The sequence below is a fragment of the Dermacentor variabilis genome, chromosome 5 (genome assembly GCF_050947875.1).
Source record: "Dermacentor variabilis isolate Ectoservices chromosome 5, ASM5094787v1, whole genome shotgun sequence".
Classification (NCBI taxonomy): Eukaryota; Metazoa; Arthropoda; class Arachnida; order Ixodida; family Ixodidae; genus Dermacentor; species Dermacentor variabilis.
Window position 1 is genome coordinate 177984649 of NC_134572.1, and position 26733 is coordinate 178011381.

The following is a 26733-nucleotide window of genomic DNA, read 5'->3' on the forward strand; positions in this document are numbered from 1 at the left end:
GATTCACCGCGAAGCAACGCAATTGGGAATGGGAAGTGGTTGTGTATAAGAAGGTGAGTAGCACCAGCTTGAAGGCTAAGCAACGCAGTTGGGAGTGGTGAGAGGTGGCGGTGAACGAAAGCAGTGGAAGGCGTGAAGAGTACGGTAGAGTCGGAGGCAACGGAACAGGATACAGGTGCCAGAACGGATGCGTGGGGAGGTATTTGGATGTCGTCAGTGAGGGACAACTTGGTGCAGGAAAGCGAAACGTCATCAGATATCGCATTGCCAAGCGAAGAGAACGCGACTTCTGCACGGGAGCAATCAATAACAGCTTGGTGACGGGAGAGAAAGCCCCAACCTAAAATAATATCGTGATAACAGTGGGGAAGAACGACGAACTCGACTGTGTAGAGCACTCCTTGAATTTCAAGTCTGGCAGTGCGCGCTGCCACCGGCTGGACGTGCTGTGCTGTGGCCGTGCAGAGTAAAGGACTGAAGAAAGGCGTCGTGACTTTTCGTATTGAGCGGCATAGTTTTTCGGCAATTACAGATATAGCGGCACCTGTGTCAATGAGGGCAAGCACAGAGACTCCTTCAACAGCAACATCAATAACATTGGGTGGCGAAAGAAGAGGGCTTGAGCATTGTGACGACGCAGTTCTTGCCTCGGGAACATCGCCACTTAGTTTTCCGTGTCAGCGGTAGAGGGACGTCGACGCATCGGGGAGAGTGAGCGACGACAAGGAGAAGGAGAACGGCAGTCGGAAACTGGGCGAAGGCTTGGGCGGGGAAGGGGTAAATCGCGGTCTGGAGCATAAGACAACGCATGGTCGTACGCGGCTGTGCGTGGGTCGTCACGTGAATGAAGTGGGCGGAGGCGGCACAGGCGTGCGATGTGTCCGGGAATACCGCACGGATAGCAGATGGGCCGACTGTCCGGTGTGCGCCAGGGATTAATTACTCGATGGGCTGGAGGTCTTGGCGGCGTGGGGGTAAAAACAGGGCTAGGCATTGGAGGCGAAGCCCGGAAGGTCGGTGGTCGTGGTCGTGCGACGGCGTCGGCGTAAGTCAATGGGGCAGTGAGTTGAGGCACCCATTCCAGAGGAAGGACATCGGACACTTGTTCTATAACGTGTCGTAGGGTCGGACTAAGGGACGAACTTGACTCCGGTGGGTTGGAGATCAGGGAGAGCTGGCAAACAACTTTTTCCCGGACGAAAGCCTTGATTTGCGAGAGGAGGGTGGCATCTGGAAAAGGAGAGGTCAAGGCGGACAACGATTCCTGATGGGGAACAGGACGGCAGGTGAGGAGACGTTGATGGCGAAGCTCGTCATAGCTTTGGCACAGTTCAATAACTTGGGCAACATTAGAGGGGCTTTTTGAAATGAGCATCTGAAACGCGTCCTCGTCGGTACCCTTCATGATATGCTTGATTTTATTGCCCTCAGTCATGGATGCATCGACGCGTTTACAGAGATCGATGACATCTTCGATGTAGCTGGTAAAGTTCTCACCAGGCTGCTGAGAGCGCGACTGCAGATGCTGTTCGGCACGAAGCATTTGCACAGTAGGGCAGCCGAAGACCTCGCTGAACTTTGTCTTAAACACCGTCCAGCTTGGGACTTCGCTTTCGTGGTTCCGAAACCACAAGTGGGCTATTCCGGTAAGGTAGAAAGGGACGGTGGTCAATTTCGTGATGTCATCCCATTTGTTGTTCCAACTGACGCGTTCGTATGATGAGAGCCAGTCATCAACGTCATGGTCGTCATTGCCGCTGAAGATAGGAGGGTCCCGTGCCGGGGCATACGGTAGTCTGGGGAACAGGGGGTGGTAAGCTTATGGCGCTTTCGGTGGTCATGATGGCAGGGAGAGTCCGGCTGCGCAATTCCAGAATTGCAGGAGACCCAGCAAACCTCCACCAATTATGGCAAAGAAGTCCGACACGGCTGTGGACGACACGAAGAACGCGGACAAGATGACGCAACGGCGTAGGCTTAGCCAGTCAAACCAGGAACAGCGTCTAGCCTGAGCCCCACTTCAGTAGCGCTGGCGATCCGGCTGTGGAGCTCGGCACGGCGCACTTCTTTTTCCTTACAGAACCTTTAAATCGTTATTCATTGCTCAGTCACAGAGTTGTAAACTTGATAGTTTCGTTTTTCTGAATTTTATAATTTAAAAAATTTTCTTTTCTACAGTTACTAGATTTTAAGTTGTAGAGCGTAGCTCTTAGGCACCCGTTCCTGCGGCGAGCGTTGGCGTCATCCCTCGGCGTCACTCGTAACCGAGCGAATGAGCACAGCAAAGGAAGAAAGCAAGTGCTGAGCACAGTGGGAGATGAAAGACATGATAGCGAAGAGAGCGCAAGGAGGAAGGCAGAAGAGGCGGGTATGGTGAAAGCGTTAGAAGAAAAGCGTAGTGCTGCACGTCAGACAAACGGAAACAAAGCAGTGCATCGGTGAAGGTCTCCCTGCAACGGCAGCTGCTGTGAATCATGCTCACGCGTCAACCACGCGCTGCCTCTTGCCATCTCCAGATTAGGAAGGCGGCTGTGCCACATTTCACTCTGTTTGCAACGTGCTACACAAGGCAGATTGTCCGCACCAGCCAATATATAGCAAAATGAAAACATGTATAGAGCTGCGCTCAAATTTCGCATCAGGAGTATCGTAATTGTCAATCAATTATTTTCCTTTTAAACGTAACAAACCTCATCAAATTTGGTGCAATGGTAGCCGAGAAAAACGATTTCTCGATTCCCATGTGTTTAGATAGGAGCACCCAAGCTAAAGCTTCCTCTTAAAGTCCGTGGCATGTCAACACATTGTACCCATTGGTGGTGAATACGAGAGTTGTGGTTTCGCTGGGGAGAGTGCATGGCTAGTGAAGGCAGCGAGAGGAGGAGGAAAAACTTTATTTGCTCTAATTGATTAGAAATTAGCAGTGGCAGATGTGGTCGGCCGTCTTCACGGTCTTATTCCCCATCTGCGCAGGGTCGACGCCCCTATTCCAGGGCACCACTGAGGGTGGCTACTCGGTGAGCGTGCCTTACTAGCCCATGCTGGACTTTCGGGTCGCTGCTGGAGAGCACCCTCTCCCACTGCTCCGCACTCGGGTCTTTTATTTGAAGGAATTGTTGGTTCTGAACGCATTCCCATGTAATGTGGTATAAGCTGTGCTTGGCGCCGCACCAGGGGCAAATAAGTCACTGTACCCCCTCTCGGTGCTGCACAGTCCCCACGAAGGAAATGTTTTCCAAACTTGCTCAATTCCTGTGTCATTGATTGTTTCTCAAAATGTGACACAAGGCAGGCACATTGGGGAGTAGAAACCCTACTTCCTGACACGAAAGACTCGGGAGCACGTGGTGTGGTGACATTGCCTAGAAATTGGCGGATCCCACACATGTGTGGGAATTGGTTATAAGTGAAGCTTTCATTGATAATTACTCAAATGTCCTCACTTCCTGTTTGCCACTTCAACATAGCTCAAAGCTTCTCGCTCAATACACACTTTGGTCCCATTTAATTTTGTTCACCTCAGTTCTTTTCACACACTTGGCTACTTTTGGTGCCGACTTCTTCACTTCTCTGTAGCCTAGTACTTATTCACTCTTGTGTGTAAGCTCAAGAATTCTCGCTCAGTGCACGTCCTGGTCCCATTTTGTTCACCTCACATCTTTCTCCATACTCTGCTGCTTCTGTTGCAGGCTGCTTTACTTCTCTGTAGCTGACTTCTTCCATTTCTTCTTGCCTATTGTTTTGCTTGTCTATTTGGACCCAGTGGCACTCATCCATTCTGGATGGATGAGTGCCACTGGGCACTCACCCATCCAAGAACATCCACATACCCAGTTGGCACACGCCCATTTGTCACATGCTCAGTGTAATCCAATCTGCTGAGAGTATTGGTAGGTTCATGTGTGCTATTGTTCCACATGCCTGGTGCTGTAAGTCACACGACCCAGTTTTAGAGACGTGGAACTGTTGAGGGGCAGAACAAAATGTTTGCTTTTGGACGAGCATGTGTACTCCTTGCTGCTGGCACTCCTCATCACAGCAGAGTTGTGACAGTGAGTGCTCGCGATCATTGAGTGACATCTGTTTGTGTTTGTGTTTGGGAAGATGACACTGCAACACACTTCCTTATTCAGTAAGGGAATGTTGGCTGCGAATTGTACAGCCCATAAAGCTACGAACATTACTTCATGTAACTGTATAATAATCTGCTACTATTGCTATCAATTCTTCACTGCTCGGGCAAAACTGTCTTTTTTTTGTTAGTGACAACCACATGTAGCTGACAGACGGTGGAGCCAGCGAAATCATGAGGCAAAGCAACTGTTTTTTTAAGTGAAGTGTATAAATAACAAGAGAAAATGGAAATCAAAATCAACAAAAAGACAACTTGCCACGGGTGGGAGCCGAACCCATTACACGTGCAATGCACAGTGTGTGACAGCCCCTCTGCTGGTGAGGAGAGACGCTCTGTGTCAGGAACTACTGTGCGCATATTTGCCCTACAGGCTTCCAGTGTCTTGTTATTCTGTTGTTCTTGAGCAAAAAACTGCTAAGTCAATTGCAGGTTCCCAAATTTAATGGTCATCAGCTTTTGTCATCGTCCCTGGCTTTTTAAATTAGTGGGAAGTGAACTAGGAGTTCCGCATCCGTCATTAAAGCCCACCTCACTGTTGAGTGCATCATTAGTTGACAACTTCAGCTTCGCAGACTCCTCCCAACTTGTGTTGTGTCGCAGTCATTTGCTTCATATGAGCCGGGTGCATTTTGTACGATGACATACATGACTTGAATGGGGCCTAGCTGGAGAGATTGGAAGCAGTACGCGTCTGGCTACACCGTATCACTTTTATGCAAAAGAAAAGAATAACAAATGTGCTTGAAAATAAGTGAATAATAAAGTTATTATTAAAAGTACACTTGAACATGCAGAAACACTGACACATACAAGATTGAAAGAAGAAAGACGGGAGATCAATAACGAAAACAAGTCACTGCACAAAAATTCATCAGAAACCATCGCGCAATGACTGTCGGCGGTAATGCATTTAAGAATGGATCAATATCCCGGCACAATGTATTGCACCCATCAAAATGAGTTGTGTATGAGGCGTATACTGCAGCAGGAATCCTCTTTCATGCTTCCCTAAGAGCACTCGGCACCTTCACGAAGCCTGCGTGTGCCCTTGCACGTGAACGCTGAGAAACACGTCATGCAGCAACCGGGTTCCTCTCTGGTGCTGCCGAGAAGTCCACATGTGGCTTCCTAGATGAGAAGCATGGTGCACCGGTGAGGTGTGATCACTGAGAATCGTTACTTCGCTTGTCCCACACCAGTGGCACATACTCAGTGACAAGAGGTTCATTGAAAAGTGACGCCTACCCGGTGCATTTGTGGCACAGCCTCCTAAGGCATTGGGCTGCTGTTAGGGACGTACGAATATCAAAATTTTTGAATACGAATCAAATATCAAATAATGATGTGCACATGAATTTATTAGCAAGTTGGGTTAATTTGTTATATTGGAACATCGCAATTGCATCGACAATGTTAAAAAGTTAGACTAGTAAACCGTTATACTGAAACATTGTGCATTTGGCTCATTTTAACTTAGAAAATTTAGTAATTTCCACTAGCTGTCATCACCAGCTTGTGCCTTATTATACCGCATCAAATGCCTGTAAACTCGGAGGCATTTGACCTTGTGCCAGTCGTCGCTCATCGCACTTGCTGTCAAGCAATAAGCTTAAAATTGGGGTTGGCGTTACAAAAGAAAGAAAGAAAGAAAGAAAGAAAGAAAGAAATGTGCTTCCTCGCTGTCCGCAAACCCGTGCCCCTTGCTACTGAAAGGCTGGCTTTCCCTCAAAGTTAGCCGTTTAGTGGCTAAGTGTGCTTTACAGGCGAAATTTCGCTAGTAGCACGAAATCGTCACAAACAGCAGCTTGACAAGCCACTTATTCGACCATAGACAGCCCAGTGACCCAGGTAGGCGGGAAAACTCTTATAGACACACACACACGCACGCACAGAAAGAGAGAGAGAGAGAGAGAGGCAGACAGTTAGCCCCCTCGAAAGTGCATGAAAGGCTGTATGGATGCTAACACATTAAATGTCTTTTCCTGCTCTGAAAGCTCTTCTTTCAAGGCCACTAACTGGCCATGATCCACATATTGCACTGAGGAGCAATGGGCGACTGGCCAGAGCCATAAGTTTGAAGTGCAGCTGTCGCCTAGCATCACAGGGAGCTGAAGTCATATATGCGACTATCACTTTTCCAGAGGAATAGGGCAAGTGAGTCTCTACTTCTGTAATCAGTCAACAAAATGATGGCTGTAAAGGCTACATCTGAAACCGGTGAACGGCGCACAACCAGCATGTTTCTTCCGGTGTCCCCATAGACAGAGACAGTGTGAAAGGACACTCCTCCATGTAACATCAGCAACCAGTAAGCAGACATTGCGGTGCATGTTCTTGGAGCATTGTCAATGTTGTTCTCTTGTTTTGAGTCATTGGCAGATTCAGGTGTCTGATTTATCTTCAGGTGGCACGATACAGGAGGTCTTCTTGTTAGAACCGACTAGTCTTCTTTGGAAATGCCTTCATGTTATGCCCTGCATGCTTTACAACAATGCAGGGAAAAATACAGTAAAACACTGTTAACTAGGAATTTATAAAAACCAAAAAATTTTTCGAAATAAACGGAGTTTCGAGATAAGCGAATTCACAAAAATATAAGCCCCTCGCCACGCATAGACCAGATAGAGCCTTTCAAAATAGGTGCCTGTAGCTGCAAAATTTCCTGCAAAATCTCAATGTACCGGGAGTGTTATTTTTGGTAGATCATTTTTGCGAGGTATTGTGCAGCTCAGCACCCAGCACGTCGGGCACCTACGAGCAACAGCAATCCTTGCACAGAGCCACGTGAGCGCTGTTGCATGTAGGCAACAACATGTCCAAAGCCTAGTTAGGCGAAATATTGCGAAAGTGCTTGTATCTCAATCAACCGTCAATGCCACCACAGTGCCACGATTTTCTAGCCATGCCTTCTGCTTGATTATATGCCACTCTTTCATCCAATGTTCTCGGCTATCTTATCCTATTGATCATGCGTGTGGAGCGTCACTTTGACTACTGATGATGTGCATTCAGAAGCAGCATTGGAAAAGGCATTGCTACAGAATTGCAGCCTCGAACCCGTTACTGAGAAAAATGCAAGAACATATCACAAATTCAGCACAGCCAGCGTAGCTCACGGTATTCGTATGCGGAGCATGTAGTGCGCGGATTTTCAAACACAGAAACGCAGAGCATGGCAAGCAAACAAGCAGACTACGCTCCTCAAACATGTGAGCAAGCATGTTGCAGAGGTCACATGCAGTTTTTCATGCTTACCATGCTTTGTCTGGGGTCAGAACGACACCCCGCCCACATTATCAATGAGATAGCAGCCGAGATTTTGAGATATACGGAGTATGGCACCAAAGTATATTAAGATAAGAGATGTAAAATACTTGGAGCTGACACCAAGCCAGGAAAAAAATTCGACTTTACTGATGTTTTGAGATATCAAAGTTCCAAGTTAACGAAGGTTAACTGTATAAGAGTTGCTAGGATCTCATCCGGTAATCAAATATGCTCTGTGTCCAGGTGAATCACAAACAAAACATCTGGGTTGAGACTTGGTGGACATATTCCCACCTTCGTTTTTGTAACTGATGTTTTATGACTTTTGGAAAAATGACAAGTTTCGTTGCTGTTGCACCTCCAAGAAGAGATCTGCAGTCTCTGCCATATCTTCAAGTGTCATGCAGCTCTTCCCCTGTAGAAAAAGTGCCAGCTGATTGTGACCAGTTATTGAAAAACTGCTCAGCCATAATGGAGTTGTGCATGGGTGTGAAGTCTTTCTTTTATTGGACATTTCTAGCCATGGGTAAGAAAAAATCGCAGCAGTCTCATAGCGTACTATTACCTAGTTCGCTGTCTTGTGGCTTGTTTTTCTTTTTTTTTTAACTCTTCACAACAGCCTTTGGCACTGAAACGAAACCTCTGGAGCATGGCTGGTTTTCCCCCCTCTTACTGTAGTTCATGGATTCTCTTCTGGTGACACGCGACTGAAGGCCTTCAAGGCTTCTCCACTCGGGATGGGACTAAGCCATTGGCCTACTTCTCCTCAAGCCACTTGTAACCAGTAACTAGGGGCTGCAACCTCTTTAAATACGCGTACAGGTCGTAGCAACTCTACTCAACACTTACCTCGACAAGAAAGTAGATAGCAGCATCACTCCTTGACAAAAGTGGTCACTGCAGTTTACATCATCCACAGCAATTCTTGAGAAGAGTAGCATCATTGTCAGTTGAGTATCTTTATCAGTTTTTTTCGTCATTTCGGGAAACTTGTGGATATGCTTTATTAGAAAATTTATCGTGGTTTAACAGACTTTGCATTTACAAAGTCCTACCACATTCCATTCATTTTCAATATATGTTATGTTTGTATGCCATGCATGCTAATCTAGACGTAAACAAGAATTAGTATTCATTAAATTCTAATATTTTGTTACATATCCTTTTTAGCGATGCAATGTCTGGAGTCTAGCCTGGAGTCATCAGTGTGCTATTAATTGCGCACACACTACTAATGCAGGATCGCCGTCCTCGTGCTGGGAGAGAAGAGCTTCTGTGAGAACTACCCTCAGATTACGGGCCACCAGCAACTTAAGATAAGGCACCTCGAGATCCTCGGTTATCAGCTGGTTCTGGTAAGTGCAGTTCTCGCTTTTCAGTTATAGACCTTTCATCGCACTAAAGCTATCATTGCCTTGTTCACTGCCATATTTGCTTCGACGATGAAATTAGTACTGCTGCAGTGGTCTGTATGCCTGGTGCTCCACCATTGGAAGAGAGGTGGCTGCGGTGAAACACTCAGCTACAGCCTGAAAATTCAATACAAGCTCTGCCTACAAAACCGCACAGCACCCGACTTGTGTGCCTCCGCACTTCCTATGAAAAGTTATATTGGAAGTTCATCTTCTCCTGAATATAACAGAAATCAGCAAGCGTAAATGTCTAACAAATCCACTACGATGCATTTCCAAAAGCTTGCCCCCAAGAGACCAAGACGGACACTAGCTTGCGCCGAGGGTCCAAATGCACCACTTTGTTTTCCTTGCCACCGGACTCCTAAGCACCTGTTATGTCACAGCAATATTAAGTTAAAATGTGTTAGTAAATATTACGCTTTTGCATCAGCTAAAGTGGACTGCTGTGAAAGCAGGCTTGACAGGTCAGAAAATGTACAAAAGTGACATACTAGTAGTATGCCGGCATTAAAATCGTGCAGTGTCGACTATCCCCTCCTCGAATTGTAGCTTTCATAGGAGGAATCAAGTCGAACCTGAATACAACGAACTTTGATAAAGTGAATTATTCTTTATAGTATTGCGGAGAGTGCGGGACCACTTGGACCATCGCCAGTTTATTGAGCGCTTCTGAAGCAGCGCATGGCATGGCATCCGAGGAGGAATGTAGAAGACGGTGTCTGCTTCGCAGTTGCACCATACCAGAGTTGGTTTCCTTCACTTCCTCCGTCCTCACATGCAGCCTGAGCTGGTGGTAGCGGGGCTGCCACAGTAAAAAACACATGAAACTTACTGACACTCACTTAACTCTCTCATAAGGAATCAGACATCTGATGTATTGAAACTGGGCCATGTGCTACCATCACTATCAAGTCCTTGAATGCACAGAGCCACCTCACACTTCTTCACACACTTCTTCCTGTGGTGAATGTGCTGCGTTGGAACTGTGCCGACACTAAGGGAAGTGGACCTAAGCATGTTTACACAAACTTGCGCAAGTTAGCGACACTTAGAAACACTTCAAAACATAGATAAAATTAGTGCCTACTAAGCATAGTTTTGTTTGTTCGGTAAATGAATTTCCAGTTTGTGTGTCCTTTCTTTCTCACTGAAGACAAACCCATTTGTAAATTACGTCACAAAAGCTTGCCTGAGTTAGTAAGAGGCAAGTTTGGGTATATGGAATTACGTAATATGTCCAACTGTTTTTAAGGCATAAGCCTGTTCCTTTAACCGGGTTCAGCTGTGAAGTGTGGGAGTTTTGAGGTAATAAGAATTCAATTTTGCTGGCTGGACACCTTGTTTAACCCACTTGTTCTGCCGAAGGTACCGAGCGATTTAAAAGTCCACAGCAAGTAAACATAAAATAATTCATAAAGTGTGCAGTTCTTTAGAAACACACATATTGACGGGAAATTTTGCACTGACTTCCCCATTGAGAAATAGTGACAGAATTTCTATTGGAGAAATGGAAAGCCCTCTATCCATAATGATAAGATCATGTAGTAGTCTGTATAAAAAGCTCTATCCCCACATAAACAGACACGATCGTATGTCCAAATATGGGTCCTCTTTAAAAGAGGACCATTAGCCACCAATTGGCGACACTTCAGTTGTGTCTGTAGTTTGTTCTGTGTTTAAGCATGAAGAACTGCAAAAATTTCAGCTTTCATATGCCGCCCTGTTTGGCGGGCCACCCTATTGTTTCTCAAGTTGGTTAGATTGCAGAGTGCATTGTTGCTGATGATGCAACACGTGCAATCATATTTCATTGGAGTATCCTCCTGCCAGTTGCAGATTTAGCTGTTCTGGCAATAGTATTCTTCCATTAAAACAATCTCATGCATTTTAGTTCATTTCTCTTAAAAACCTCAGATTGCTGAACATTTGCTTTCTTTTGCTGAGAAGGGTGATCATGTGATGTATTTTTGTGCCACTGCTTGCTTACACAGTGAACACTACTTGTTGTTGGCAGGTGCCATTCTATGAGTGGAACTCGATGAAGCTGGCTGAGCCAAGTGCCAAGCAAGACTACCTCCGTGGCAAGATCTTTGGCATCAGCTAGTGAAAAGCCCCAGAGCTCTGTGAATAGAAATTTATTGCGTAATTTATTTTTGCAAACAACAAATAGTGAAGTATATAAACATAGCATGACTAACATGTACTCGTCCAAGTAGTCATTGTCTTCTACTAGCATTTATACCACCAAACATGCTGCAGAGGCACTTGAAAGGTTACCACAATTCTATCTGCTGGACATACATAAAAAAGAAGAAAAAGGACCTCTGCACTTCCCACATGTGCATAACACGATGGCACTTAACTAATAAAAATCCCTCTCCGCTTTTATTAAGGAAAAAAAAAAAAGAGCATACTGCAGAGCGCTGGCACTTAAGCCGGCAGCAACTTGGAAATGCACGAGATGCGCTTGCTCTCTCAAAATGCCTTGGACCAGCCTTGAGCAAATTTCAGTTGTTTTCATACTGTTCCGGTTGCGATGGAGTGATCACCTGCACAAAATGAAAAGGAAGGAGAGACTTCAGTGCACGCACTTGCTCCTGTGCTGAACTAATATAAATTTGGTCAATTGGACAATTATGCCCACACTGGATGTTGCAACAAGAACTACGCTCTTAATATAGGCAACTTGAGGGTTCACGATTGTGAGTCACTTGCGAAATTCTGTAGTCACACTTTATTATTGTATGTTCTTTTAGGCTTATCGGTGTGGTAGCTTCATTTAAGAGCAAATTCTAGGTTTAACATTCAGGAGCAACATGCAGAACAAGACAGACAGAGTAGCTATACTCTGTTTCAGTAGTTCCACGCAGTGCTGTCGAAGCTATGGGCTTCTTCGACCAATCAGCCGAGCGAACACATCTTAAAGGTTTACTTCCACACCCTGTTGTCTGCTAGCGGCGAGCGCTGCAATGGCAGCATCTACCACGACTGCAGCTGTGCATTGAGATTAACTGTTGTGATAGCAGCGGCAGAAAATGTGTTCTGTATTCGCTCCGGCAACAAAACGTCATGCATCATCAAGATATTTAGAGATACAGAGAAGGAGGGTTGCAGAGACAGTGCAAGCGGAGGATTCAGAAGGAACACTCGGCCAGCATGTTGCAGTGGAAGGCGGTGCCATCTATCGATCTCTCTTGTAAGAACTCCTTACTTTCTACGCTTTACTTTCTTTCCTGTTCGTACTTTCAACATCTCCTGTGGCATTGACAAACGCCTGCCCTGAGTCAAAAGGGATCAGGACCACTTACTTACTAACATACACTAACACACAGTGCGCTCGCTAGTATTCGTAAGTGCAGCAGTTTTCTTAATTAGAATTTGTGCACATTTATTGTACTGCTCCATGCTTGTTCAACAGCAACCTTTTCGTTCCTTTTCCTTAAAAGAGTGGCTTGGAACAATATCACAGGTCTGCAGATGCCATTTTTGGCGGAGGTTGAAGCACTACTTGGGAGGAAGTCCTCCGTGGTGTTGTGGCTGTGCCGACTACACGTATAAGTTTAGCGACCGTCAAAGCAATTGTCTGTATATTTTAGATGCCAATTAATGAAAGAGCGAACGCAGATGAAAGACAGTGATAGCGAAGAGAGCGCGAGAAGGAACACAGAAGAGGAGGTATAGCGAAAGCGGGAGATGAAAACCGTAGTGCAGCGCACAACGGGCTTTGCGGCGATTATGGCTATGAGATGGCGCCAGTAGCGCGCGTCGTCTGTATGGAAACAAAGCGCTGCATGAACGGAATCGCGACGCGTGGGTGAGTCACACCCACGCGTCGCGATTAGCGAGGAAGTCGCGCCACACTTTGTGCTCTATTTGCAACGTGCCGCACGATACAGATTGTCCGCGCCAGCCAATATATCGCGAAGTAAAAAACACGTATACAGCTGCGCTGGAATTTCGCATTAGGGAGCATCGTAATCGCCGGTGCATTTTTTCACATTAAATAGTACTTAATACAACAAAATTATGCCGAATGTGCGAGTGTTCCGTAATGAAGCTCCAATACTACTATTGGCGTAATCGTGAGAAGTGATGCGGGGGCATTTCGTCTCGGAAAGCAAACACCGACCGTTTCGGTGAGGTGGCTTGGCTGACTTGCTTGTATGTTTCATTTATACTATTCACACCGACGACACCACAATGCAAGAACCTGCACTGGGTGCACGTTAAAAAAATAAACTAGCCAAATTATTCCAATCACCCACTACTGCGTTCTTATAATCAAGTCATGGTTTCGGCACTCCCCTAAAGAACAATACAAAATGAGAGCGCCATCCTAACATACAAGCAGTGCCTTTATTTGTATTATTATCATTATCTTCATTGTTGCACGTGTGATTCTTCATTGCACTGTAAACATTGACTATCTCCATACCTGTAATGACCCTTCAGGGGTTAACAGTATCAATACACAAACAAACAAAAGCAGGGACGGCAAATGTAGACGGAGCTTAGGCGACGGCGCTATAGGGCCTTAAATATATCGACTGTGCCTATCCATTTTTGCAAACATGTCGTAAGTCTTACAAGGCTGCGCAGCTGTACCATGTCACGCTTTCGCTAGTTATAGGTCTGATGAGTCAACGGAAAAAGTTTGTTAGTGACAAAATAGGTAACTTGAATGCTATCCTCAGGCTCCAAAATCATCACCAATCATGTGCGATCAAACACTTATACAACAGAATTTCAGTGATACGAATCTTTCGGGACGGCACCGAAATTCATATCACCTGAAATTTGTATCACCCAAAAATGTAAAAAAGTCGGGTAATTAAGGAGAGACACAGCATGAAGTGCCCGACTTGCTCAAGATTTCCCATTTTAAAATTTCTTTTCCGAAGTTCTAGGACTTGTCTTTATTTCATAGCGAAATATTCGACAAACTACCCGGCAGAATTTTTAAAATTTTTATTTTTGCGTGCGTGTGTGTGTGCTGTCTTTGAAATTTGTAAAGAAATCGTGCTTCGGGAGGTGCTATCGCACCGCTCAATGTGCGAGGCGCGAGCGGCATCCGCTGAAGCAGTGCCGCCACGTACAAGGTGTATCAGTGAACACTTTCAAAAATTCTTGAATGTTGCCAGTGCCAGATATCACAATTCTAGCTCATGAGCTGGTCTACTCGAAGCGGCGGACATTACTTGCACAAAAAAACTGAAATGCATAATCGACTAATTAACAAACATAGCTGATCAACTTTTAAATTAATTACCTCGTGGCCCAATTCCAGTTTACAATTTCTAGCCGTGGAGTTCGCAAGGCGGATTCACCATAGAACGAATTCTCAGGGTGCGACCTGTTTCGAGATATTACTTCCCGAACTTTGCGGAAAAATGCATTGGCGTTCCGGTTATTTTCTTAACAAAACTTTGTTTTATGCATTCAGGCACAAAAGTAAATAGAACGCCAATGCATTTCTCTGCAAAGTTCAGGAAGTAATATCTCGAAACTGGTGGCATCCTGAGAATTTGTTTCAAGTAGATGCACCTTGCGAACTCCATGGCTAGAATATGTAAATTGGAATATGGGCCATAAGGTAATTTGTTAACTTAATTAGCGAAATTATGTTAATTAGTCGACTATGCATTTCCATTTTGTGTGTCAGTAATGTCCGCCTCTTTGAGTAGACCAGCTCATGAACTAGATTTGCACTATCTGCCAGAGGCCATCTTTAAAAAAATTTGAAAGTGTTCACTGAAACACCCGGTATACGTATATCGCTGTAAACACTAGAGATATGATATTTTGAAAGCCGTAGCGCTGTGTTTCTCCATGTAAAAATAAAGGCAACAAAAGCAAGCACGAAATAGTAGAACGTCACGATTCCTTACTACAGTCAAGTGGCGCACAGAGAGTGCTCCTATTGGCCGACGCGAATTTGAATAACTGGTGAACTTGTGTAGCGCACGTTTTGGCAGAAGCAAGTTGGCCACTTCACCTGTATTGTTTGAGGCGCAAATTTATGATCTGCCTGGCAATCTCAAGTTTCTTTGCTGTGATCTATAGCCACTGCCTCACAGGTAATATACGGACATTATAGGCACAAAATACGGGAATCCGTTTACTTTCCTTTGCGGTGGCGTAGTTACTTCACATCGTGCGATCTGAAGGGTGCAAGGGTAGATAAATTTCGAATTATCATCAGACGCCGAAGGCAACGGAAGGCGTGGAATACAGAGATAATCCCCCAGAAGTGAATGCCGGCAATCTTGCTGACGCGGTAAGACTGGGTCATGCGCGATGGCCAGCTCCTGGTACAGTTGCAAGATGTTTGAAAACACCTACAATTAAGTTGAATGATACTGCACACAGCAAGTTCTCTAGGGGGGGGGGGGGGGTTGATTTTTTGTATCATCTGCCGCGGTGCGAAGAACATAAGAAATTTAACATGTTGTAAGCTGGTGGACTTGGGCACAAGCTTTTGAAAAATTTGTAGCATCCCAAAATTCCTATCAGGCATGATAGTATCACCAAGATTGTGCAGTAATGACAAACTATTACTTAATGAAGTGTTCTAACAGTTCAAACAAGTGATGAACCAGTGTTGGCATTTCTTTCTAGCAAGTAATCTGCTGTGACGGTGTTGCCGTTCTTCGATGATCCACGCAAAAGCAGTCATGAACTTCAAAAATAAAGATCAACTACAACAAGCAGGGACTTTGAAGGCCACTGAGCACAAATCATTACAGCAGGCGGCGCTGAAAATGAGGGAGAAATGCGTTTAAGACGCTTGTTTGCTTCAGCGGCATAAGGGCTTGACCATACTTAGCAAAGGTTCTGTTTCAAAATGTGCAGTGTGTCGAAAGGATTCACATGCATGATGCATCACGATGTCTGTGTTGTCTTTTCTTCAATGTGGTTATGTGTCCCTGCTCCCAGGTTAGCTCTCAACTCTCCCAGTTCAGCTTAACGTTCTGATTGAGTGAAAACATTTACATGATATGCGCAGCCTAAAGGCGTATGGTTGCCGTTAAACAAGTATAAAAAATTCGCTATATCTCGCGAGAAAGATGGTAAAATGACCACACTGTCATTCACTCAATGCCTGTCAGCCAGAAACAACAGACAGGTTTGCAAAACGCGGGCTCTCAACGAACGTGGGTCACATGTCGCATACTCCGCCACAGGGGTGGTGTCCAAATCCAGCGCCCGGCAACCTCTGCCTTGGAGAAACAGATCTCGAAGGCAATGCTTTTGCAAACTGGATGCGCCAGAAGAAATTGCAGAGCCGGAAAAATGTCCCAGCCGTCTCGGATTGGCCCACAGGGCTGCCACGGCCTCTATGATTAGCTCGCAACGCAATATGGCAGAACTTTCCAGTGTCTGCGGACATATTACGCCAACTTATATGGTGTGTACTTCTTTTTTTGGCAAACTAAAGTGACAGTTGCCATTTCGAATGCCACAAACATGTTTTGGTCCTCTCTGCACCTAGATCACGTCGTCGTTCTTAGAGGCGCAATTGGGCGGGGAGGGGGGAGGCAGAGAAATAATACGGCATAAAGACTTTTTTTTTCTTGAGAACCTAATAAATTGTACAAAGCGTCCAGCTCCCCAAAATAACGCAAAACCTAAACAAGATATTGTGCCAAGGCAAGACTAGAGGCAACCAAGAACTCCCCAAGCAAAAACAGTGATATCGGCACAATATATCTAGAACACTAGCCAAAGCGTCATGAAAATAAATTTATGGCTAGTCAAACGAATAAAATATATTGACAGTCCGTTCATATTTCATTACCTATACAGTATAGAGAATCGTCCTGCTACAAATGCTTGTATTGGACAGTGCAAAAAAGTTTCCCATGAAAAAAAATAAATGCAAGAAAAGGCTTCCTTTTTTCAGGCTATTCAAAATTTCTAGAAATTTCGCATATCTAGACGTTCTATGTGTCATCCTGCGCCACGGCTTCACATTCGATCCCCGAGCGCGCTGGTAGTATACTGCGAGGAAGAGGGGGGTGGATGCACTGGGCAGATCATCATCGGGTGAAAACAAATACAGAGCTCTCCACCGCAGTGTCTCGCACAGACACACTACAGAGGGCATCACTTTCGAATGTCAGGACATATCAGTCAAATAATAAATCAATCAATCAGCCGTTATATGCACTTCTTCGCATCGAGCGACACGAACTTTCTGTTCTATTCGAGCACCGTTGGGACGGAGTCCACTGTAGTAAGACACTAGAGAGACAGAAATGCACTCGGCCACTTATAGGGCCGATTCAAACTGGCAAATAGCAGAGATCGCGAGAGATAAAGTTCGTTTCAAAAGAAAAATTTACAGGGTTTCTTAAGATCTCTCTTAAGAGAAGAACGGCGAAATCCAACTCTTCCTCCTATCATTCGTTCGCCTCTTTCTCTTTGCCTCTTTCTCTTCTTTCTTTTAGTCATCACTGCTCACTGCTAAGCATTTTTAGTCATTTGTAATTAATTGTGGTCATTACAAGCCGTCGTTAGACATGGTCATATCATAGTCATCAGAAGTCATTACTAGTCGTTTCAGCCATTATTAGTCATTACTGGTCATTACTAAGCACTTTAGTCATTTCTAATGAATTGTAGTTGCTAAAAGTTGTTGTTTGACTTATTGGTCATTTTGTAGTCATTACAAGCATTATTAGTCATTAGCGCTCACTACTAAGCATTTTTAGTCACCTGTAATCAATTGCGGTCATTACCAGCCATTAGACATGCTGGTCATATCATAGTCATCATTAGTCATTACAAGTCATTTCAGTCATTATTAAGGTCTTTCTAGGTTCACGATGAAGTTTGTGTCAGTAGGCCTGACCGCCGGAGTGTCCGCCGAAGCATCATCACGCCACATGAAGACAGATTAAAGAATGAAAAATCATTGATAGTGACAGTAAGCGAATTATAACGTTATGGTAGAGAATGGTAGAGGCTAATAAAGATTCAACTCTACTAACTCACCCTTGATGCCTGTTTCATCAGGGGTTCCCCAAGGCTCAGTACAGGATCCTATGTTATTCCTGTTTTATATTAATGATCTCCCCCTACATACCTCAGTTAGAATATGCCTTTCTTGCAGACGATTGTGTTTTATATCATACAAATAAATCTGCTACTGATCATATTGTCCTTAACAATTATTTTGCTGACTTCTGTAACCGGTCCAAAGCATGGCAAATGAACACCAACTTTTCCAAATCTGTCTCCATGTCTTTTACATGACGCTCATGCCTTTCTTTCTTTGCCGATGCCTTTAAAAATATTACTTTAAATAGCATCTTCGAATTCAAATATTTAGGTATGCTGCTAACACACGATTTGTCATGGTCGAAACACATTGATGTCACCTGTAACAAGGCCCTTAAAAGACTCAGTTACTTACATTGTACGCTGCGTCTTGCTACTCAAGAAACTAAACTTCTTACATATAAAAGTCTCATTCACCCCATCCTCGAATGGCTGCGTTGTATGAAACCCATACAAACACCGTGACATCAGAACACTAGAATCATTGCCAAAAAAGAAAGGCAGTGCTTTTTTTTGTTTTTTTTTTTTTTTTTTTTGTAGGAGATATGACAAGGAATTTTCGCCATCTAACTCTCTTCCCCTACTTGGTCTCACTCCTCTTGCAAAGCGTCGCAAACTTGAATGCCTAAAATTCCTTCACACGTTAATTCTGCTCGCCTCTCCTCTCCAGATAACTACCCGACTTTTTCCAAACGCTCATGTACAAGGAGTCACATTGCTCTATCTCAACCTTTGTTGCCCACACTGATTCCTTTAAACACAGTTTTTTTTCATCAACAATTGAAGACTGGAATTCATTACCGGCCAACACCCGTTCACTACCACTGAAACGATTCACGCAAGCTTGTTTATAAATGTAGAATGTTTGTTGTTCATCCCACTCCTGCAGTAGCCTCACTGAAGCTGCAGTATGTGTAAATAAATAAATGACTGAAATGACTAGTAATGACTACGAAATGATCAATATGTCTAACAATAGCTTGTAATGACTACAATTGATTAGAAATGACTAAAAATGCTTAGTAATGACCAGTAATGACTAATAATGTCTGAAATGACTTGTAATGACTAACAATCACTATGATATGACCAACATGTCTTACGACAGCTTGTAATGACCACAATTGATTACAAATGACTAAAATGCTTAGTAGTGAGCATTAATGACTAAAAGAAAGAAGCGAAAGAGAAGAGGCAAAGACAAAGAGGCAAATTATAAGAGGAGGAAGAGCAGGCTTTCGCCGTTCACCTCTTCACAGAGATCTTAAGAGACCCTGTAATTTTTAGTCCTTACTTGTCATTACTAAGCATTTTGTCATTTCTAATCAATTGTAGTCGTTACAATTCGTCGTTTGACATATTGGTTGTTTCGTAGTCATTACAAGTCATTATTAGTCATTACTAGTCATTACTAAGCATTTTAGTCATTTCTAATCAATCGTAGTCATTACAAGTTGTCATTAGACATATTGGTCATTTCATAGTCATTACTACTCATTACAAGTCATTTCAGTCGTTATTAGTCATTACAAGCCGTCATTAGACAAATTGGTCATGTTGTAGTCATTAGTAGTCGGTAGCAGTCATTACTAGCCATTATTACCCTCTACCAATCTCTATTAGAACGTTATCATTCACTAACTGTCACTATGAATAATTTTTCTTTCTTTAATCTGTCTTTAATCTGTTTTCAAATGGTGTGATAACACTTCGGCAGTGTGGTCTGCTGACACGAACTTCGCTATGAGCCATAAAGGCTTTTACCTCTAAAAAAAAATCCGAGGTTTTACGTACCAAAACCATGATCAGATTATGAGGCACCTCGTAGTGGCGGACTCCGTATTCTGACCACCTAGGGTTCTTTAACGTGTACCCAATGTTCTTGCATTTCACCCCCATCACAATACACGACTGCCGCTGCTGGGATTTGATCCCGCGGCCTTGTACTTTGTAGCGCAACGCAGCAACCACGGCGGGTGCGACAAGTTGGTCGCAGAGCGACTGGTCGCACATATGTGGCTGGAAGTGGTCACTTTGGTCGAAAAGCGACTGCTTCGGTTCAGTCGCTCACTGGTCAATCGACGTGAATGAGACCCTGCGCTGTTTGCCCGACATTTGACTGTTTTCTTTTCTTTCTTCTTTTTTCGTGATCGCGAGTATATTTGATACTCCGTGCGATGCTGAAGTTTCTGAACGTTAAGAACGTTGAACCAGTAAGACTGGCCGTTGAATACTCTGTTTGCCGAACTGTTTTCGCGCTGACTTCGCGCTTTCGCGCGAAATTCTCGAAGATAAGCTCACCGCGAAGACTGCGACTTGTTTACAGTACTTATTTGACTTAATTGCTAGCACCGAGCCAACTGCAAAATGTCATAATATTGTTTCATTCTTTTTCACATCACTTCTTTCAACGTGATTGGATGTGTAGGGCATTCGCAAAATATAGTTACGAAGTAATGCGATTGTTCATATCGTGGAACGATTTTTACATATAAACAATCAATGTATTTTGTTATTTTAATAACTTCGTGCTCATTACTTCATTTCGTATCGGCAGAACGCATTTATTATTTCATGCACTGAAATAATTTAACTTACCAATGCAGTACACTATATGTTTGGGCACTGCGTTCAACGATACGTAAAGTTTTGACGAATTCCATTGAAGTTTAACGGAAAATTCGATGGAACACCGTTTGGTCCGGTAAAGCCACTGACCATAGTCGAAACAAAATGCTGTTTCGCGGTCCGTATATATTCAAGGTCTCGATCACAATAGAAGCACTTGTTCTCTCTGTTGTGAACAAGGGATCCGTACGAATCTCGAAATATCGCTTTGTTTTGACCATGGCCAATATACTGGCTACTTCATCCCTGATATCCACCGAAGTCTTGAGTTCCCAAAGCATTTTCGAGTAGAAGCTGTTTGCGCGCGCTACAGTTATGCGAAGGAAAAAGAAAAAAAGAGAGAAAGAACCAAAAAAAAAAGAGAGAAACGGCGGTGCTTACAAATGGTGTTCGCTGTCCGTATTTGCTCCAGAAGGTGACCTTGCTCTTGGAACGGTGCCCCGTGCGCTGGTCGAACATGGAGCACTCGTCGAAGGGAGGGCAGTACAGGTGCAGGCTCACGGCCGGTTCACAGTGACTCGGGTTCTCAACCCTGTGCAGGCCCAACGAATCTGCGGCAAGGAGAGATCGGTTTATTTATTATTAGCTTTTTTTTTGGGGGGGGAGGGGTCGGGTCAGAATGTGCTGGACGCTATTATACCACTCGTAGGAAATTGGTTTCTTTACTGCATGAAATATGAAGGATCTTATCTTCATGCGATGGGTGCAGTCAACTTCAGCTGCTATAAGTGCAATTTCTCAGTATTCGCAGTCATATCGAGCTGACGTTGTCTCGAAACCATGTATCGATAGTATATTTTCCCGTTTTGCTTGTCACAGTTAGAAAACGCCAGTGTGAACAGCCAATGCATGATGGCGGTAATTTCTGTAAGGTATTGCTGAGCGTGACAACCCACGAGCGTGCGCTAGGGCTGCAATCATATTCCGTGAAAGCAAAACAACTAAATACCAACAAGCTCTACTGACACGAATTTTCTCAGGAGGCAGAACTAGTGCATCTGAAGAAGTTTTTAAAATTTATTTGCCATATATTGCTTTTAATTTCCACTATAGTTCTGGATTGAAGACAACACTTTGCATCAACTATTTAGTTATGGCCATGCATGGAAAGTTAGCGCACCCCTTATGCTAACTGGATTTACTATTTGCTGTAGGTGGGCAGGCCATTTCTCGGGATCTTATAGTATTGCCGGCAAAAGCAGGTAATCAAATTCGGAAAAGCTTTTCATGTATTTCCCAATATTCTACCCGATCAACTGGATGACAGAGAATTTGAAGCAAATGGAGTTATTTACCAGTTGAACCGGGATCCGCCGGACCAGGATTTAAATTACACCCACACAATGTTCAGTAAGTGCAATTGGCACTCTGAAACTAACTCTTTATGAATTATATGAAACATAACCAGAACACTCGACTCCTTACAATTAATATATTAGTATTCAATTCCCTCTACAATATATCACTTTGCCCAGCAAGCTTTCATTTAATGCTGGCACCCGAGACCTTAAATTTATTTATCGAATTCACTACTCATGCAGATGCCACATTTCTGCCGTTATAAGGCCAGAACTTTTTCACAAATATCTGGAGGGTGCATATTACAGGAGGTTAGCATTCTGAATGCTTATTAGTTCTTTCTGCAATGAGATATTGGCCACTTCCTTCCAGAATGGAATTCTCGAAAAATTCGACGCATTACAGAAATAGCAATAGTATGTCTGTACACTGCATTGAAATATGTCCAGACAAAAAGGTACAAAAATGAGCAATTGCTCCGTAGAAAAAAACTGACATATGCTTCCTTTAGCATCTTCAATTGCTAAAGGAAGCATAGTGAAAACTGTCTTTACAAAAATACTAAATATATGTTCAATTTGTAAATAGTTTCCCAAAACAGCCTTTACCAAAACAATAACACCTAACTTCTTTTGAAATCATTTGAACAAGTGTTACTAGACTGCGAACGTAAATAAGATGGCAATAATGTTGATAGAAAGTTTGGTAGAAACTCCAAAGAAAGTTAATGAGCATTTTTTGAAGGAAATTTTCGAGATCCGCGGAAAACACTGGATATCATATACGCATGTCTCAGGGGCGTAGACAGGGGGGGGGGGTGCTTATGGGACTTCAGCGCCTCTCCCCCCCCACTTTCGGGCTGTCATGCACCGCCGACCCAAACAACTCCCGGCGCCAGAAATCATGCTGGATTTTGTTTAGAATGCTTTTTTTTGTACTCGACAGACATTTCTGCACGAACAATTGCGAACTCGGGCTGGATTTCGCGGCAACGCCCATACACCGGGAGTCACATAACGCAAGGAGCCTCATCCGACCGCTAATTTACAGTGTCTAGAATAGTATTCTAGGCACTGTAGCTAAGTTTCAAGAGCGTTTTGATGCCGAGCTATGGCGAGCGAGCTCGTCGCGGCATCTCGTGTAGGAAGCGGAATATACGGAGCGCATGGATTTCAATTCCGAAACTTTATGGGCATAAAGGTCTGATACACTTTTGATGCGAAAGGCGCAATGACATTTCCGTGCTTTAGATTTTCAATTCCCGAACTTTGTGCTTTTAATGTTCTTATAAACATTTGACGCCAAAGGTGCATTGACTTTTCTAAAATCGTACATCGCACCATACAACGAGACAAGCCAAGTCAACACACTTTCAGACAAGTTGACAAAGCATGCAGCGAGGTCCGGTGAGACGAAGCGTTGTAGTGGTTCATTTGTGCCGTCATGTCACAGCAAAGAATATCAAATTTTTTTTCATCTGCGCCAAAGCATCCATGTCAAGACACTAAACTCAGCAAAGGTAACTGCGTTCTTGGAGTCTCCCCGCAGCAATTTCACTGCAAATAAATAAGTTTTCACCACCGCCTTATTTATTTTCCTACTTTGACTTTTATTCGTGAGGACCACATTGAACCTCTTCAATTTTCTTCTTGCTACCCGCGGGCTGCCAAAGCGCCTGCGTTTTTCTCGTGCTGCCCCGAGCACCGCGTATCGCTCCATCTTTGGGATCGGCCCACGCATGGGGAGCGCTTAACGCCTGCTTCACCTCCGCCGCGGATCGGGCTCGCATTGCACTATCTTCGGGATCGGCCCACGCGTGGGGAGTACCTAACGCCTGCTTCACCTCCGCCGTGGATCGGGCTGGCATTGCACTATCTTCGGGATCGCCTCACGTATGGGCAGTGCCTAACGCCTGCTTCACCTCCGCTGTGGATCGGGCTGGCATTGCACTATCTTCGGGATCGGCCCACGCATGGGGAATGCTTAACGCCTGCTTCACCTCCGCCGCGGATCGGGCTGGCATTGCACTAACTTCGGGATCGGCTCACGTATGGGGAGTACCTAACGCCTGCTTCACCTCCGCCGCGGATCGGGCTGGCATTGCACTATCTTCGGGATCGGCTCACGTATGGGGAGTACCTAACGCCTGCTTCACCTCCGCCGTGGATCGGGCTGGCATTGCACTATCTTCGGGATCGCCTCACGTATGGGCAGTGCCTAACGCCTGCTTCACCTCCGCTGTGGATCGGGCTGGCATTGCACTATCTTCGGGATCGGCCCACGCATGGGGAATGCTTAACGCCTGCTTCACCTCCGCCGCGGATCGGGCTGGCATTGCACTAACTTCGGGATCGGCTCACGTATGGGGAGTACCTAACGCCTGCTTCACCTCCGCCGCGGATCGGGCTGGCATTGCACTATCTGCGGTATCGGCTCACGTATTGGGAGTGCCTAACGCCTGCTTCACCTCCGCTGTGGATCGGGCTGGCATTGCACTATCTTCGGGATCGGCCCACGCATGGGGAGTGCTTAACGCCTGCTTCACCTCCGCCGCGGATCGGGCTGGCATTGCACTATCTTCGGGGTAGGCCCACGTATGGGGAATGCTTAACACCTGCTTCACCTCTGTCGCGGGTCGGTCCGATATTGCACTATCTTCGGTATCGGCCCACGCATGGGGAGTGCTTAACGCCTGCTTCACCTCCGCCGCGGATCGGGCTGGCATTGCACTATCTTCGGGGTAGGCCCACGTATGGGGAATGCTTAACACCTGCTTCACCTCTGTCGCGGGTCGGTCCGATATTGCACTATCTTCGGTATCGGCCTACGCATGGGGAGTGCTTAACGCCTGCTTCACCTCCGCCGTGGATCGGGCTGGCATTGCACTATCTTCGGGATCGCCTCACGTATGGGCAGTGCCTAACGCCTGCTTCACCTCCGCTGTGGATCGGGCTGGCATTGCACTATCTTCGGGATCGGCCCACGCATGGGGAATGCTTAACGCCTGCTTCACCTCCGCCGCGGATCGGGCTGGCATTGCACTAACTTCGGGATCGGCTCACGTATGGGGAGTACCTAACGCCTGCTTCACCTCCGCCGCGGATCGGGCTGGCATTGCACTATCTGCGGTATCGGCTCACGTATTGGGAGTGCCTAACGCCTGCTTCACCTCCGCTGTGGATCGGGCTGGCATTGCACTATCTTCGGGATCGGCCCACGCATGGGGAGTGCTTAACGCCTGCTTCACCTCCGCCGCGGATCGGGCTGGCATTGCACTATCTTCGGGGTAGGCCCACGTATGGGGAATGCTTAACACCTGCTTCACCTCTGTCGCGGGTCGGTCCGATATTGCACTATCTTCGGTATCGGCCTACGCATGGGGAGTGCTTAACGCCTGCTTCACCTCCGCCGGCGATCGGGCTGGCATTGCACTGACTTCGGGATCGGCCCATGCATGGGGAGTGCTTAACGCCTGCTTCACCTCCGCCGCGGATCGGGCTGGCATTGCACAACTTCGGGATCGGCTCACGTATGGGGAGTACCTAACGCCTGCTTCACCTCCGCCGCGGATCGGGCTGGCATTGCACTATCTTCGGTATCGGCCCACGCATGGGGAGTGCTTAACGCCTGCTTCACCTCCGCCGCGGATCGGGCTCGCATTGCACTATCTTCTAGATCGGCTCACGTGTTGGGAGTGCCTAACGCCTGCTTCACCTCCGCTATGGATCGGGCTGGCATTGCACTATCTTCGGGATCGGCCCACGCATGGGGAGTACCTAACGCCTGCTTCACCTCCGCCGTGGATCGGGCTGGCATTGCACTATCTTCGGGATCGGCTCACGTATGGGGAGTACCTAACGCCTGCTTCACCTCCGCCGCGGATCGGGCTGGCATTGCACTATCTTCGGGATCGGCCCACGCATGGGGAGTGCCTAACGCCTGCTTCACCTCCGCCGTGGATCGGGCTGGCATTGCACTATCTTCGGGATCGGCTCACGTATGGGGAGTACCTAACGCCTGCTTCACCTCCGCCGCGGATCGGGCTGGCATTGCACTATCTTCGGGATCGGCTCACGTATGGGGAGTACCTAACGCCTGCTTCACCTCCGCCGCGGATCGGGCTGGCATTGCACTATCTTCGGTATCGGCCCACGCATGGGGAGTGCTTAACGCCTGCTTCACCTCCGCCGCGGATCGGGCTCGCATTGCACTATCTTCTAGATCGGATCACGTATGGGGCGTACCTAACGCCTGCTTCACCTCCGCCGCGGATCGGGTTGGCATTGCACTACCTTCGGTATCGGCTCACGTGTTGGGAGTGCCTAACGCCTGCTTCACCTCCGCTATGGATCGGGCTGGCATTGCACTATCTTCGGGATCGGCCCACGCATGGGGAGTACCTAACGCCTGCTTCACCTCCGCCGCGGATCGGGCTGGCATTGCACTATCTTCGGGATCGGCCCACGCATGGGGAGTACCTAACGCCTGCTTCACCTCCGCCGCGGATCGGGCTGGCATTGCACTATCTTCGGGATCGGCTCACGTATGGGGAGTACCTAACGCCTGCTTCACCTCCGCCGCGGAACGGGCTGGCATTGCACAACTTCGGGATCGGCCCACGCATGGGGAGTACCTAACGCCTGCTTCACCTCCGCCGTGGATCGGGCTGGCATTGCACTATCTTCGGGATCGGCTCACGTATGGGGAGTGCTTAACGCCTGCTTCACCTCCGCCGCGGGTCGGGTCGGCGTTACACTATCTTCGGGGTAGGCCCACGTATGGGGAATGCTTAACACCTGCTTCACCTCTGTCGCGGGTCGGTCCGGTATTGCACTATATTCGGTATCGGCCTACGTATGGGGAGTTTTTTGCTTACGACGACACGAAAATTTCTTTGGATGGTAGAGGTAGACAGCTTCGCTGTAA

General features: G+C 46.0%; 2 protein-coding genes across 2 annotated transcripts in view; one reads left to right on the forward strand and one right to left on the reverse strand.

Moving 5' to 3' along the window:
- Positions 1-11016, forward strand: part of LOC142583361 (FAST kinase domain-containing protein 1, mitochondrial-like) — a 67072-nt gene extending 56056 nt beyond the window's left edge. Inside the window, exons 8-9 of the mRNA XM_075693788.1 lie at positions 8643-8757; positions 10832-11016. Of these exons, the coding sequence (XP_075549903.1) occupies positions 8643-8757; positions 10832-10921 (205 nt within the window). The 3' untranslated portion in view covers positions 10922-11016. The remainder of the gene's footprint in view (positions 1-8642; positions 8758-10831) is intronic.
- The window catches only part of LOC142583363 (cysteine dioxygenase type 1), a 163496-nt gene continuing 147700 nt past the window's right edge, over positions 10938-26733 (reverse strand). The window contains exons 4-5 of the mRNA XM_075693791.1: positions 20890-21059; positions 10938-11366 (exon numbers count right to left, since the gene is read on the reverse strand). Coding sequence (XP_075549906.1) covers positions 11325-11366; positions 20890-21059 — 212 coding nt within the window. The 3' untranslated portion in view covers positions 10938-11324. The remainder of the gene's footprint in view (positions 11367-20889; positions 21060-26733) is intronic.